This window comes from Lonchura striata, chromosome 4 (assembly GCF_046129695.1).
Source record: "Lonchura striata isolate bLonStr1 chromosome 4, bLonStr1.mat, whole genome shotgun sequence".
Taxonomy (NCBI): Eukaryota; Metazoa; Chordata; class Aves; order Passeriformes; family Estrildidae; genus Lonchura; species Lonchura striata.
Window position 1 is genome coordinate 35,116,235 of NC_134606.1, and position 17,199 is coordinate 35,133,433.

The 17,199-nt window shown below is 34.8% G+C and overlaps 1 protein-coding gene across 7 annotated transcripts in view; it reads right to left on the minus strand.

The window, feature by feature from the left end:
* The window catches only part of WDR17 (WD repeat domain 17), a 56,716-nt gene that overhangs the window by 8,697 nt on the left and 30,820 nt on the right, over positions 1-17,199 (minus strand). For all 7 annotated transcript variants that reach the window (XM_021550620.3, XM_021550329.2, XM_021550397.2 and 4 more), the window contains exons 10-22: positions 14,759-14,841; positions 13,790-13,876; positions 12,875-13,039; positions 11,806-12,008; positions 11,520-11,669; positions 11,292-11,422; positions 9,344-9,469; positions 7,018-7,173; positions 6,681-6,745; positions 6,166-6,298; positions 4,838-4,929; positions 3,610-3,709; positions 2,381-2,520 (exon numbers count right to left, since the gene is read on the minus strand). In XM_021550620.3, the coding sequence (XP_021406295.2) occupies positions 2,381-2,520; positions 3,610-3,709; positions 4,838-4,929; positions 6,166-6,298; positions 6,681-6,745; positions 7,018-7,173; positions 9,344-9,469; positions 11,292-11,422; positions 11,520-11,669; positions 11,806-12,008; positions 12,875-13,039; positions 13,790-13,876; positions 14,759-14,841 (1,631 nt within the window). The remainder of the gene's footprint in view (positions 1-2,380; positions 2,521-3,609; positions 3,710-4,837; positions 4,930-6,165; positions 6,299-6,680; positions 6,746-7,017; positions 7,174-9,343; positions 9,470-11,291; positions 11,423-11,519; positions 11,670-11,805; positions 12,009-12,874; positions 13,040-13,789; positions 13,877-14,758; positions 14,842-17,199) is intronic.

Consider the following 17,199-nt stretch of genomic DNA (forward strand, 5'->3'; position numbering starts at 1 on the left):
ATTGAATAAAATTTTGTATTATTTTACAAAGAAAATATCTGATAGAAAATAATTAAACTACAGCAGCAAATCTAAGGGTCAGGCAACTGACTTCAACAGCAACAACAAAAGACAGCTTTCTCTTTTATGCCTTTTGACAAGATAAAGAATCTCATGCCCAAAGGTCTTTAGAAAATCTGTGATATTATTAATGTGCAATAGCCACTTCTCCAAGTTACAGAAGCATTCTTTCAGAATCTAGGATATTTCACAAGTTCTTAAGCTATTTTCAAGATCAGTCACTCATATGTCCTAAACTTCATAAACAATTTAAACATTTTTAAGTGATGAGAAATTGTCTTGTCAAAAAACTGAAATCCTATGTTCATTTGAAAAAAAGTAATTCAAATAAGATAATGGCCTACAAATTGTGCTAGCTTAAATTATTTTTAAGAATCTGGGATTTTTAAGAAACTGGAATGATTTTGAAGAATCAAACTGAAAACACTAACTATAAAGATGAAAATGAGGTAGCTGAGTTTACATATGCAGAGCTCAGTATCTTAGGTAAAATACGACTAGCTTTTTGAATAATAGAAAGTTGCTTTTGACAGTATTTAGGTGTTAAATACAAATAAAAATGTGTCCTTAAACACTCACATATTTTCTCAAGTCTCTAGATTTGGGAAAGTACATGAATGTTTAGTTTTAAATTAGTTTTTGTTGATTTTATATTTTAGACCATTTCTAAAAACAACCAACTAAAACCCAAGCAACATTCCACTAGTAATTGATTTCTTTATTAACCCATCAAAATCCTTCTGGTATTTCTTTTACTGTCTACAATTAAGTGCCTTGCTACAGTGAAATGTTTCCAATTGATGGATATCCCTAAGGATAACAACCAGTAACAATAAAAAGGGAGCCCTTCAAATATCAGAGACCCTTGAACTCCAGCTTCCCTATACATGATCTTATGAGTGCAGTTAACCAAGGGGATTATGCTGTGTGAAAATCTCTTTATTACAAAACAAAGAGATTCATGAATCTCTTGATTTTTTCCTACAGAACATAAAAAATATGCTGCAATGGCTGAAAACCAGAATCCAGGATTGCAAGGTGTTCAGTACAGCATGTGAAACCCATTGAAAAATCTAGATGTGTATTTGGACAATATGCAGTATACCATTTAAAATTATTATCACTTATAGACTTTATCACCATGTAGACTTCAGTGTACACATGCTGTAAGTTTACAGAACCTTTATGGACATAAACATGAATGCCATACCATTATAAGCTCTAATTCCAGCCCTGAGATCAGAACAAGCTTTTGTTATAGAGTTGGAAAAAATATACACTGTTTTTTTAACTCCACATCCAATGCTTCCTATTGGAGGCTACATAAAAATCACCCTTAACAATGAAAGAGCTTCAGACACCTTAAAAGCTGCAGATGGAGTTGCCAAAACAACTCTATTAAGACTGGTGCAATGCAGACATACAAAACCACTGCAAAATGAAAGCAGCAAGTAACCAGTTTCTTATTTTATCTTTTTTTCTACAATGCTTCATTGTTTAATGAAAGCTAAATATTCTGTAGAGAGGAGTTCCACTATGTTTCTCCCAGGCTACCTCTAGATACATTAGGAAATACTAACTGTAGAGAAAAAAATGATCTTTAACTGTTTAATCGCACATTTTCTGTGAAATGTTAATTACAAACTAGTTATACAGCTGCCAAATACATCTTAGAAAGGTTTTCTGCTTTTTCATTGTTATGATAAAAAACAAGAAGTTGTACTCTTCAAAGTAAAACCACTACAATGAGGAACAGAAAATTTACCACAAAAGGTTTACCCTATATGCAAGAGAGAAGTTACTTCTGCAGAATTAAATAGAAATCCTGTTTCACACTTAAATCTTTGCAGGAGTCTTGTTTTCCTAACCACATTAGAAGATAATTCCTAAGACAAATAGTTTTAAATTTTTCAATCAAGTACTTAAAAATCACTTCACATATCCTTGAGCTCTCCCTTTTGACTTTTTGACTCAATTCTAGCCTTACTTTTTTTGAAGCAATTCTTTTTACTCAGTACAAACTAGGACTTGATAAGCTACCTATTGCCCAGGTAGCTAGGGTTTTTTCAGTGGGTTTCATACTCTGACAATGACTCCTCTCTCATTTACAATGCATACAGAATATATTTTGAAATTAAAACAGAACATTTGCATGCCTTGTATTTCAAAGGTCTAATATAGCAAGTCTTATTCAAGCAGCAGTTTTTATTCTCCCTTTCTATGGTGCTTTGATCTCTACAAAGGTTTCACAATGAAACACCTTGATTGCTTTGTCAGGGAGAAAATCTTAAAAATCTTCTTCGGATTAAGAAATTCTTACCATGTTATTACTGCCATACATTTTCTTGCTAGTAATTCTAGGGCATAATGTGTTGCTTGGGCTGCACTTTCTCCCAAGACAGTACCCACACTGATTGCCAGCTCCAGTTCATTTCCACGAATCAGGTTTGCCATCGCAAGCTTGCTCAATGAGAAAATAATATTATTAAAGGACATAAGCAGTTTTGGACATTCATCACGCTGAGCATATGACATTCACTTATGACATGTTTTACAGAAGGACAAAATATGCAATAGTTAATTATATATATTTTGGGTCTCTTGAATGAGTAAATAATTATGCACCATGTGGTTTCCTTTAGCAGAATCTTCCTTTATTCAACTGAAGAGCTCACACAAATACAACAACTAAAATGCATGCTAGGAATTCAATTTAATCTTAAGGACACTAGCATTCAGAGTGTGTATTTTCCCCTCTCAATGAAAGGAGACTCAAAAACCCCAGAAAACAGGAAAGATTGTCCTGTTCTTACTCTCTCTGAGCATAACTACTGATAGCCACAGCAGAATGTCAAACCCTATGAAACTACTACACAACAACTTCAAACATGCCTATTTAGAAATATAGGAATTAACTGATTCTCAGTTTGTCTCAGAATAGCTCATTGGGATGGAATTGTATTTATTTGAGGGGACAGAGGAGGAAAAACATGTTAATTCAGCAATACCAAAATCCAGATAAAATGAGGAAAATAAAAAATTTGTAAAACTACAAGCTAATAAAAAACATAATAAAATGTTTCCTTTTTTTGTTTGTTTCTATTTTTCTACTGAGGGGTGGGTTTTTTTTTTTCCTATTTACTTGTTAATTTAGACTGCAAATTCTTAAAGGTGGATGATTGCATCTTCTTTAGCCCAGTAACTTCCAGTTCTGAATGGGTATTTTGGGTCATCATAAACAGTAGCACTTAGATGTACATATCTAAGATACTTAAGTATCTTATATTTGTCTAATATAGCAAGATACTGCAAATAAAATTCAGCAGCAACATGCTATCTTCTGTGCACGAGAGAAACCTTGAATTTAATAGCATCAAGGGAGTTCTGCTACTACCTTTAATATTATAACTACCTAACCCTCCATAAATATAAAAAAATCAAATACCAAATACCATTTTAGAATGTGATACATACAGTTTAAAACATGTGTAGAGATGTAGAAAGGAAGTAAATGTTGTCTTCTTCATCATTAAAGAAAAAAAAACTTACCTCTATATTTTCAACAGCTAGATGACAACATGCTGCAAGCACTGCATGGCCATCCTGGAAATACCAATCTGCCAGTTCTTTACTGACCTTTTGCAGGAGACTGCAAGAACAAAAAATTAATTCTGCAAGGTCACTTCAAGGTTGGAGTGCCTTGGGTCTTAATTTATGTAAAATTCACCACATTTGCTTCTGTACTCTAGAAGTTGCTATATTTGGCTCGTGGATAATGATACTAGTAGGTTGAAAAATGCAATCTGTTTGAGCTTCATCCACTAGTTATGTGGGTGCATACTGAGGTGGGTCAGTTCCCCAAAGTTTACATTAGGAGGAAATGTCTCTTCAGATTGACAGAAGAAAAATCAAGTATTTGGATATCTAATCTGTACCTGTAAACTTGACACAAGTACTTCTCTAATTGCTCAAAAACTGCTCATGTAAATGAAGTAACTACACAGCCTCCAAACTGGTTTTTTTACTACAATTATAACCTGATAATGTAATTCAGGTTTTTGAGTGCTGTTCCAGACAATAGGTGCATATTTGGGGTTTTTTATGAGCACAGACAATGAGAATCATTGTATCATAAAATGGCTTGTGTTGGAAGAGACCTTTTGAGATCATTCTGTTCCAAGCCTTAAGATCATTCTGTGCCTTCCCCTAGATTCAGTTACTCAGAGCCACATCCAGCCTGACCTTGAACATTTCCAGAGATGGGGCAGCCACAGCTTCTCTGGGCAACCTGTTCCAATGCCTCACAGTAAAGAATTTTTTCCTAATATCTAATCTAAACCTACTCTCTTAGTTTGATTTTATTACATTATCAGAACCTTTCCTGGTGACAAACAGCAAAGTTTCCAGAGGAGATTATGTGTTATACCAGGGGATCACAGATACTTGTTAATCTAAACCTTACTCATCAGAAGTTCTCAGTTAATATGCTATATATTTTAGTGCACAGGAATGCATCTTACATACTGAACAAGTGAAAATGACATTTATAATTATAATGCACACATATGAAAAATCCATTTTGTGTCAGGGGGCACAATAGGGTAATTAGTGTAGCATCAAGTAATTAGTAACTCTACTAACTAAGTACTAGAAGATGCAATATTTTGTTGAACTCTACATTGCTGATGCCAAATTAAACCACCATACTTTATCACCCTTAAAAACTTTACACTCTGCAGTAAAATGACGTTTATAGTTATAAACTAGAACAACTTACTCATTATAATCATCTGTATTGTTTCCATCAGAATTTGAAGTTCCACTTGTTGTGGAGAGTGGTAACATCTGTATATTTCCTTCACAAGCTGCCTGGAAGTGAATAAAATATAGATTAATTAATGCAGAATTCAATCTGAAGATAAAATGAAATTTTAAAATAACAATAAAAATAATCTAAGATATATAAAAAACTTTCTAATTCCCAGTTATAGAAAAGAAAATGTTTGAATGTTTAAACTAAGGAACTTATTTATAGTTACTACATCATATTATAGTTAAGATTTAGCTAGCTAGTTTTATCTAGCCATACAAGAATTCTACTGAAGCAAAAGACTTCTTCTTTTCTATGCATTTGTGTCAGATCCTTCAGCATTTGGATATAAAGGATGGTGAAGGCTACAACCTTGATTTTTACACCCCAAAGAGCAAGCAGCTCTGAGGGAAAGATGAAGTCCACAGATGCTTCTCAGCAGGTATACCAGCAAAACTGGAAAGATTTGGCATATAGTGGCTTAAGGTGAACTTTTCTTTGTATCTGACAATAATTTATTTCTAACATTAAATACAAAGACATCAGTGTGGTTTAAAATGAAATCAGCTGACAAAGTGGTGGTTGGTCAAGGTTTGAACTCACTGATCTCAGAGATCTTTTCCAACCCAATTGAGTCTGTGATTTTTTTAAAAATTCTTTCACATGCTTTAAGATATAGCTGGGATAACAGCCTTAAACCTCAGGGCTCAGTTACAAGGGAAGGTAAACTCTGGCACTTTGTTGCTCATTATTATCTTATTAAACCTTTGAGACAAAGACTATTCTATGAATTGTAGTAGCTCTGCAATACCTCTCTTACATGAAAAATTAAGGTCTTTATGGAGCTTTAACTTGTTTTAAAGTTCAAACACTGTAGTTAAAAAAAATCTAAGCATGTGTCAAAATTACATTCTGTACATTATTCAGCTAGTTAGCTAAAATATAAAGATGATTTCTCAGTAGAAATTCAAGAGAAATCAAATCCTACATGAATTTGATGTTAAGGGCAATAGCAGCTATTGAAAATCAGGTTCCATTTCAATTGAAATTGAACACATCAGTTTCATTAGGGTCATTTGATTGCAGTTTAGAAGAATCAGGCTTTAAATATGTAAACATGAGATTACTCCTTCTTATGATTTCTGCATAAAAACTGGTCAATACCACATGGAAGTAAAGACTACACCATCATTATTCAGCTATTTTGCCTTTTAAATATGAATGTCATATTCTGAATTATAAACTAAGAGCTAAATACATCTCCCACACTGGTATATATATATATGTAATAATACCTGTGCAACAAGTAGAGCCTCTTTAAGCTGACCTCTTGAAGTAAAGAAAGAAACCAGTTTCTTCACATCTCCAACAGCTATACAGTATGGGATGACATCATCATTTTCTTCCTGAATTAACTGATCAGCTCTCCTATTTAAACAAATGAATAAATAAACAAGAAAGAATCATATATATGAACAGTCACCAAATTTAACTACATGGTAAAGCTGAATAAAGTTCACTGAAACCCATCTGCCTTTCCAGACTTACAAACTGTGAAAACTGCCCCTAAAGAGTTTATAAAGTTGCAATTTATGTTCAACCCTTTGATTCTTGTACACAAAGTTATTGTTGAAACAATAAAACTAAAAACAATAAATCCACAGTTCTATCCCAAAGCTTACTGAACAAAAAGTAACATCACTAGAACGCTGTAACAAATATATCTGGTAATAGTATCCATCCTTCCTACTTGTCTGTGTCCTTTTGTGAACTGAAGCTACAATTTGCCATCATTTTCTAATTAACTTACCTTTGCATTAACTTCCTCCAATATTTCATAGACACTCCAGGTGCAACTGAGAGAGCTTTGTCCCACTAGAAGAAAGTAGTAATACAATTAACTTGATAATTTTCATTTGAAAAGCGCCATATTTTAGACTAGTGTAACTTTTCTTCCATTAAAAATATATTTGTCAAGAGTTAAATAAGGAATGAGTTATGCTTTACACTGCATATATTAAAAATAAGTGGAACAAGATTTTTTGGGGACTTGTGACCCATTCATTGCCTCCCCATCTTTGCTAGGGTAGCTGGTTTTCAGAAACCTTTATATATTTTTATTCTTCAATAGTGTTCTGATATTTTACCTCTCCAAGTTCTACCATTAGCTCACAATATCGCTGAATTTGTCCTAATCTTAAATGTATTTCTGCAGCTTCTTTGAGTCTTTCCTCTTTGCTTGGTGCACCAATACCACCTCCAAATTTAGACATCTTTACTGTTGTCAGTTCTTGTGCCTTGGACTGAGGGAAAAAAAAAAAGATTAAGAAGTTTTCTGTAATGAAAAAAAGTTTCCTTAAGAACGAACTATTGCTAAATATTACAGCAGAAGATAAAGGTTACAATTTAAGAAAAAATCCTTTAGCAAAAAGGCTAATTGAAAGAGATTTCAATGAGATTACAGTGAATTATATGTTGTTAAAGTAAATGTGTTAGTGTTTTATTGTTCATATATGTTTTCATTTATTATCTTCCTATAATACATTAATTTTTAATTCTCATATATAATAGTAATTCATCCAGATGTCCCTCTTAAAAATCTTGATATTATGAAACTTAAAAAAATAAAAATTGTGAACATAAACCACACAGAGCTGAAAACTGTACATATTACTGTTATAATAATGTCCACACAAAGGAATAACAACAACAGTAGGCTTAACTATTAGACAGCAAGCTCTGTGATCTGATCTGTCATGCCCCATTGACCTTATAGCCAAAAAATTATTTATATTCCCAACTTCTGCAATTTTTATATTAGTTGGGAAGATAAGACTAAATTTCTTCATCTGGCAGAGTCTGAGAAACAGGTGGCAACAGAATTATATGTACAGGAAAAAAAAAAAAACCAACAAAGGGAAATTTTCATTTCAAGAATTCTCAGATGAATTCTATCATCACGATTATGGCATTTGGTTATTCATGACTTTGCAGTACCATACATAGAAGATGAAGAATGAATTTTGAACATCCTTCATCAAAGTAAACTGCCACATAGACCAATGGCAGCTACCAAGAATCTGGTTTTTTTTTAATACTGTATTAATTATTTTTTCTCAGCACCTGTATATTTTTATTATTTTCATGCTAAAGTCTGCAATGCATCCTCTCTGTTTACTAAAACCAGAAAAAACAGAGTTGGTCTACATCCTTATTTCATCCTGAAATGTATAGGTGCTGCAGTGCCATTATTTAGTTTCCTAAGGAAAAAAGAGTATTAGCAGTCCTTAACAAGCAGTCAGCATTACCCTACTCCTTACTTTCTCTTAGAGCTTTCAAACAAGATTGTGTCAGCAACGGGAAAAAATGCTTTTAATTAATGTAAACACTTAATCCAGGTACACAGAATGACCAGCAATTACTATAGCTACTCTAGGTCACTGGACTTATAAATGCATGAAATAATTTTGCAGGGCTAAACAGGCTGCTGGCGATGCACACATCAATATTTAATGTCTTCCCAGGCTAACTGGCTGAGAAAACTGTTTTTTTGGACACATGGACACACAAACAGAGCTTCATAGGATTAGCAGAGCAGCTGCTATTATGACAGTTAATAACACTAATAAACTTTAATCGCTTGAGAGTCAAAAGGAACATAGGACACTCTAAGACAGCCTGTGATTTTACAAAAGAGACAGCATGTAACAGCAAACAACAGGTGATACCTGGCAAGTATTAGCCCTGGGGCTGGCAAGTGCATTCCCTGATTCATACCAGTAGATCATCTTTCCTCTATTTACAATCTAGTCATTAGAGTACGGGATTCTTTAGTACTCCTAAGAACTTCCTGACAGACTAATGAATCTTCATATTTTACACAAACTGTGTATCTGGTTGCATATTCATAAATACAGCTACTAATAAATTTATAGCCTAGCACTTGATTTTCCTTTTCTCATCCAAGTCACTCTTAAGCTGCATGTCTGTATTAAGGACAGTTTCTTGCCATTCCTTCTTCCAGAGAGCTAAAGAACATATTTCTGCTGACTCTCCCTCATTTTCAGACATTAATTCCTCTATCTGTGCATCTGAACACGCATCTAAACACTTAATGTTTATACAAACAAATAATTTGACTTTACTGAATATAAAAATACAGTGTATATAATAGGCAAGGCAAATTGCTTCATAGGTGAAACTGTAATGATAATTACTTGCAATTGTTTTTGTTTTGAAAAATGCTTTTCTAGTTAATAACGGTAGCCTAGAATTTTAACACTGAGTATGGATGAACTCACACACTCAGCTAGATACTATTGTAAGACTAGCATTGCAGGGAAGAACTAGTATTACACAAATATCTTTGTATATGAAGCTGTGACCTTTTGTAAAGCATTGAATGTTATTTTAAATTGTAAAATACTACATGGACTAGCAACCATTTTCACATACTGTTTGTGCTTCACTTACCAGTCTAAATCTAACGAGGTGTTTCATATGCATAATTCCTTTGCAGTAGTTTTGTGGAAGCAAACTGTCATCCTGTCCCTTTATTACAGCAACCAAATCCCATAAATTTTTGCTGCCTGCTGGAGGCTAAAATTGTTAGGAAAGAAGAGTTTTATTACAGATATGTTCGAGAGAAACTTGAACTTATAAAGATATTGAAAGTCAACTCCAAGAAATACAATTTCAGACAATTTCAATATTAGAACCTTTATTATGAAAACATGAGTTAGTTCCAGAGACTACAAGTCCTTCAGTCTTCATGAAGGCTGTAAAGATACAGTGAGATCCATGAACCTGCTTGGTTATGTGCGGACATAGCTGAGGGCTCACAGCTGAGCCATTAGTTTTCCCTTTGGCTCTCAAATAAATCCAAGCTATCTTGTGTCTACTGCTGGCACAAACCAACAGTCAGCTGCTGCCATGCAGGAGCTGACCCAGGACTTGTTTACTACCTTCTATAAAACAAAGGCATGGGCCAGGTAGAAAAGGGCTTCAAGGCTTTACTGTCACAACCTGGTATATGCACAAAATAAATTTTTTTAAATAAATTTTAAGCATTTCTATTGGCCTAGTCTTTGAATCAACCCTTCTTTAGAAACAGGACAACAGTTTAACACTGAATGAAGTCTAGAAGAGAGTGAGAATTCAAAAGCTTAAAAAAAAATCATTAAACCTTTGACCTAAAGAAGCTTTTCTAAGAACAAAAGGATCACAAGTTTAGAAGTCCAATTATTTTTGAGTTGGTAAAAAGCATAAAATCCTAGTAGGGAAACCTCACCCCCCACCCCAAAAAAAAAAAAAAAAAAAAGAGACTACTCTCTTTTTTCTGTCCACTAAAATTCTTATTAGACTTCTCATAGTTTAGCACAATCCCTAATTTCTGGACTCAAAAAGCACTGACTATACCTGATCAAAAAAGCTTTTGTTCTTGGAAAATTATAGTATTCTTAAAATAGTTTTACTGTCAAATCAGAAATCAAAATTTATAACTTCTGTAAAACTAGGAATTCCATAAATATATTTTAACAAAAGAGAAAATGCCTAAGTTTGAAATTGAGAAATATTGTTTCATCATTTCTAAATTATACACTTCAATGTAGCTAGAACTCAAACTAAATATTTTGGATTAACTAGGTCGTTTTAGATCAGTGTTTTAATTTAAATTATACACTTCAATGTAGCTAGAACTCAAACTAAATATTTTGGATTAACTAGGTCGTTTTAGATCAGTGTTTTAATTTAAATTACAAGTGTTTGACACAAGTTCCAGTAGTAGTAGAACCTGTAGTTCCAAGTAATTTTGTCCTTGTTGTACCTCAATTGCAGCTCCTATTCAGGCAAGAACTCACAGGACACCATCTTTTTTAACTCATTTGTACTGACAGGCTGCAGCAATTTATAGAAAATATTACTGGATGGAGAAAAGTCAATAGATGGATACTGAGGCACAGGTTATCTGGATCTACAGTTCCTAAAGCATAAAGAGCCGTTTGGGCACAGCACTGGGGCAGTTCAAAACTTATCAGTAATGAGGGTGTTCTTTTAAAAACTCTAATGCAGCTTGATTAAACACATAATTTCATTTTCTTCAACAGCAAATTGCTATCAAATTAGCCTTTCCCATAGAAAATAATGTTATTTCACTAATTTAACTTTGCAAAAAGCTGGTTTCTTTTTTGCAGTGCTAAATTAGTGAAATTTGTTTTTCACAACTGACAAACAGTTAAATCATGGACACTTTTATATGCTGACCTGTTAAGAAATAAACTTATTTCTGCCTATTTTCTAAGCTCCCTTCAAGAAAGAGAGAAAAAAATGGTAGAGAAAACAAAAATCTAAATTTTGGAGATTGACTTCAGAAAAGAAAGGCATGCACATTGACAACATCCCTAATTTGCAGAATACTTACTGAAAAAAATTCTGAAAACCACCTTAGTTTTTTTCCTTGAGGACTTCCTGACAATTTTTCCAATTCTTGTTTAATATCCCTGGAAACTTTACCACACAGCAAAGGAGGAGCTCCAGACTCCACAGCACGATCTAATACACACAAAAATTTATATATGAAATTAAAATAAAAGGGAATAGGAATATTAACGTAAAGAAAATTAAAACAATGGCTTATACAATTTCTTACCTGTATTGCCGATAATATCATCCCAACATCTGTCTGTTAAGATATTTATTTGTAGAGGGTTTATAAGAGGTGTCAATGACCAGAGTCTCACAGTGGAATCTCGAGAGCAAGATGCCATAGTAAATGGACGACTAGGATGACACGTTAATCCTAGTAGAGGGGATATTTAAAAATGTAGTCAAATAAGTTTATCTAATAACCTGTTTAATTAAATTACTTAATAAATTTCAAAACATATTAGAATGCATTTCAATACAGAAATAAAACAAAATTTGAAAGATATTACCATATACATCTGCACCATGATCATAAACTGTGTCTAAACATGTTCCATCTCTTGTGTCCCAGACTCGAATTGTATAGTCCCAGCTGCCAGATATTAGAAGATAAGGAATTTCAGGATTCCACATCAGTCCCCGTACTGGAGCAGTATGTCCGCTAAGAACATTTATACAAGCATCTTGTGTATAATCCCATATCCGAACGGTACTGAAACAGGATAAAAGAGAACAATCTACATCAGATCACCAATTGAAATATAATTGTCTCTCTACTTCAGCAATAATTTAAGCTTCAAATTTATCAGACTATTTATTTGTATCACAACAGGGCTCAAAGAGTTGTAGTGAAAGGGGCTAAATCTGGCTGGTGACTGTGAGCAGCAATGCTCTTCAGGGTTCAATTGTAGGGCCAGTCCTGTTCAATGTATTTTATTGTCAAGAAGTTTGCTAACAAGTTGTCTCCTGTCATGAATTACTACACTATAAACTAATAGATTTTGCTTCAAGCACAAACCTCTAATGAATGATAATGAGAAAGCAGTAGAAGCCAATACTTCAAACATTACAAAATATCTCTTACAAAAATATCCTATATACTCTGCAGGGAAGTGGCTTAGAATCATAGAAAAATGTTTCCTCCAGCTTACCATGAACTGATGTGTTCTCCTTCAAAAGCAATGGCACCAAACCAAAAAACAGAAGTATCCATACTCATTAATATTCTCTGCAGATTCTACTTAAGTATACTTTTGAAAAGTATCAAATAAGAGCAGGTCTTGTACTTGTCTCTTCAGATGTAATGCAGTATCCTCCTTGCAGTAACAGTGTCAGGCATTGACCCTACTTTTGTGAAAGCATATGGAAACTTGCACTACCACAGCAGTTGTGACAATTTAGATAATGATCCTGCTGCCCAAATACTACATAAAGCTAAAAGCAAAGCTAAAACCTAGATCTGAATAAGGCAGAGATTTAGATTATTACATATTGGCAACACCATTACAAGTAAAGATGCAAGTTTCTCCAACAGTCCTGCTTGAGGTTTAAGTTTTCTAATTGTTCAGAAATACTCACCCATCATCAGAGCCACTGCAGAGGATTCCTTCTCTGAGAGGAGACCACCGTACATGAAACACCTTTGCAGTATGTCCAGTAAAAACTTTCAGTGGTTGATCAGAGCTGGTTGCCAAGTAGTAAACACGAACATTTTTATCCTCACAACCAGTAGCTATCATATCTCTGCAAAACAAAAGCAGCAAAATCCTTGGTCACAGAGATGATGAATACTTTTTTAAATTAAAAAAAAATATTATGTGCAATTTGCAAATTTTTTTAATAGCAAATTTTTGCTTTTCTTTAATCTCTTCAAGAGATAGCTATCAATAATCCAATTAAAAAAACTAAATCAGAAAAAACCTGATAAAGATCCATTAGTTGCCATTGCCATGGGGAATACGTTTGCACTCATCTGACTATGCACCCAATACACAACTATTTTTAAATTGAATTACTGTATAATTGGTTTTTTGTTTGGTTTTTTTTACAAAAAGCTCTCATGACATTATTAGGAATTATCTACAAAATGTACAATAATCACAATGTATTTAGTTGTTTGCTACATTTTTACCTTAGCAGTCATTACAAGGACACCCCTTACAAGTCATTACAATCTACACTCCTCTTTCCTGGTATTGAATGTCTGCTTTTTGTCTGCTCTTTTTCTCCCCATTATATATTCAGCTAGGAATTTTTCTTTTCTCTCATCAATATAAAACGATCCTCCTTTGAAAGTTAAGAAAGTTCATGGTGGTCAATGAAATATACTACTGGGAAGAGACAGCTGTTATAGGTATATCCTGCTTTGGAAGAGATAATTTCAGTGTTTTACTATCACAGCAAATATCACATTCTAGCTATCTTTGTGATACTTTACTGGCAATCAATTAAAATACTAAACATTGTCAATCCTTTGTGTTAATTTTTACTTACTTGTTGTTTTGACTCCAGTCACAGCCAAACACTGCAGCTGGATGTTTGTACTTGTGAAGAACATTGCCATCAATGGTTCGAATAATACTGAAAAGAATTATAATGTGATATTATAAGGAAAAATACATTCTGGATATTCTATCCAAAATAAGTTTTATTCTGTGCAAATAAACCAGGGAGAAAAAAAAATATACACAAAGAATAAGAGAAACAGCCAAAAAATTATCAGCCCCTCAATGACAACATTTAACTGGATGTTGATTGTACAACATCTAACTAGACATCAGTATCTATGTTCCTTCAGAGGGGCTTTAAAGATGTTCACTGTGGTACATCTTTCTTATATCCTCATAGTCCAGAATCAAAGTTGTAGTCATGGCTTTAAGGTACAAATAGATCTTTATGAATTAAAAAGAAAGTTGATAGTTTTCTAAAATTACTGCACATTATGTTCGAACTGGAATGACACAGTAGCAGAAGAAACAAATGAAGAAGGATTTTTAAAATGTACTAAAACACAATATATGCAAAATTGCTTTCAATGGACATTCATGCATTTTTAAAAATTAGGTATTATACTCCTGTGATAGTGCACTTGTAGTACTAAAATAGCACTTTTCAGTCATTGAAACAACAAACTAAAAAAAAAAATTTAAAACTAAGACAAGTAAAGTTGGATGGCTTTTGAAAAGTGTCCTCTACAGATAAGAAACCTAGAAGGATATTCTTGTCCGAATAAAAATCAGTATTTAGTTTCACTATCAGTGTGTCTTAGACACTATTCCTTTTGAAAACATTTCCTTTATTTTTTTTAATCATAAAAATCATACCCTAACAAGTACAGCAGAGTAATATAATTTCTGTCCAGTAAGAAAAGTTTGTAAACTAATTACTGAGAGTACTGTCAAAATTTATTTTGACACCTGAGAAGTGCATTTAGCAATTTTTTTTTCTTCCAGTAACACTCACCAAAATCCATCACTGCTGCAGGTTGCTATTCTTTTGGAATCTTTATGACTCCAGGCAATGCAGAAGATTCCATTCTTTCCATGCTTCAAAAAATGCAAAATACCTATCAATAAGAAATAATTCACCCCTTTTTCTCTCATCTATTGACTCATCTTTTTTACTTTATTCTCCTGCGGGCTTCAGCCCTCTTCTCCCAGTACAGTATACTGTACAAAACCACGTTATTATGAGTACCCAATATAAGCTGGATGTTTGTGAGTCCAAGTCCAAAACACTGGGACTATGAAGATAAATACTAAAACTGCTACAGCCTCCAGGATCTAAGAGAAGCTGAAGAATGAGCAATCCATAACTATATCAACCTGAAGCTTAAATAAACAACACTGTTTATTTAAGAGGGACCTTTGGGCCTTGGGACAACTGCTCAAGGGATATGAAGCATGAGTTGTGTTCTCTTCTGTCCTGCCAGTTGACGGGAATGATGTGGCAAGAAACAGGAAGATCATGTAGATGAACAACTGGACCTGATGCTGGTGTTACCAGCACAGTTTTGGGAGTTTTGATCACGGGTCAGTTTATACAACACCAAGCCTGCTGGCAACAAATGGGGTCCAGCTGTCTCCAAAGAGAAAAAGGACCTTAGTTCAGCAGTTCATATTGTTTACTGCAAGAGTTTTAAACTAGTTTGGAAAGAGGCCAGGGCCAGGCTTGCCAGAGAGAATGTGTAGGAATGGAGAGAACAATAGAAATCACTCTAGTAGCATTAGGAATCTTAAGAGGCAGTACCTGGAGCAAGCACAAGCAGCCAAAGACATAATCACTAGATAGGACTATGGGACATCCCTTTGCACCTCCACTGGTATGTGGACAGAGTCAAATACTTCTATTAGGTGCCTGTACCCCAAAACATGCAATATGGGGAACAAACTGGATGAACTAGAGATCTGTGTATAGTCACAGGCCTTTGCACTGTGATTACAGAGACACAGTGGGATAGCTCTCATTACTGGAAAGTTGCTACAAAAGGCTACATAATGTTTATGAAAGACAGGCCAGGAAGTCACATAGGTGGAATTTCCCCCTGGGTGAGGAAACACGTGAGATGTATCAAGCTCTGTCTTGGGGAGAATAATGGGCAAGTCAAAAGCTTATGGTTTGGATAAAAGACACTGTTGTAGGTGTTTGCTATAGACTGCCTGATAGCTAAAATTAAGTGGATGAAGCTTTCTACAGCCAGCTAGAAGCACCCCAAAGGCACAGGCACTAGTTCTTGTGGGGCACTTTAACTACCCTCACACCTGCTGGAGAGTCAACACAATGAAGCATAAACAGGCCAAGAGGTTCCTGGAAAATGTTAATGACAACTTCCTGCCACAAGGACTGTTGTGCTGCTTGAGTCTCACACTCACAAACAGGGAAAGCCTGGCTTTTGTGGGAGATATGAAGGTTGGAGGCAACCTTGGCTGCTGTGATCATTGAGACTGTGGAGTTCAGTATTAGGCAAGCTGGAAGCAGGACAGAGACTAAGATACTTCAGCAGAGCTAACTTTAGTCTCTTCAGGGATTTTCTTTGAACAGTGCCATGGGAACACACCTTGTGGGGAAAAAGGGTGCAAGAGAACCAGCTGATATTTAAGGATCACTTCCTTCAGGCTCAAGACCAATGCACCCCGATGAGCAAGAAATTGGGGAAAGTGATCTTCATGGATGACCAAGGAACTTCTGTCATTATTTAAGTGCAGGTAGGAAAAGCACAGGAGATAGAAGCAGGGTCAGGCCACTTGGAATTAGTACCGAGAGGTTGGAGAATAAGTAGAAACGAGATAAGGAAGACAAAGGGAATGAGATCTGGCCAAGGATATCAAGGACAATAAGTAGTGCTTCTTCATCTCCATTAATAACAAAAGGAAAACCAAGGATAATGTAGACCCATTACTACATGGAGGGGGGACCCTGGTAGCAGAGGATGCAGAAAAGGCAGAGTTATTGAACACCTTCTTTACAACAGTCTTCACTGACAGAACCAGCTCTCAGGAATCTCTGACTCAAGTGACCAGCATAGAAGAATGATGGAAGGAAGACTTTCCCTTGATCAAGACCAACTTGGTTAGAGAACACACAAACTTGACATCCACAGGTCCATGGGCCCTGTCAGGATGAATTCACAAATGCTGGAAGAGTATCACCATAGTGAGTCTGCTCATGGTCATCTTTGAAAAGCTGTGGCAATCAGAAGAGGTGTCTGAGGTGAGCACTGTAAGAAGGCAAATGTCACTCCTGTCTTCAAAAAGAAAGAGGAAGACCAAGGGAACTAATAGCCAATTAGCCTCACCTCAATGGATGATGAGGGGAGAGCAGTGCATATTGCCCACCTTGACTTCAGCAAGAGTTTCAACACTGCCTCTCATGAAAACCTCATAGTCAAACTCAGGAAGTGTGGC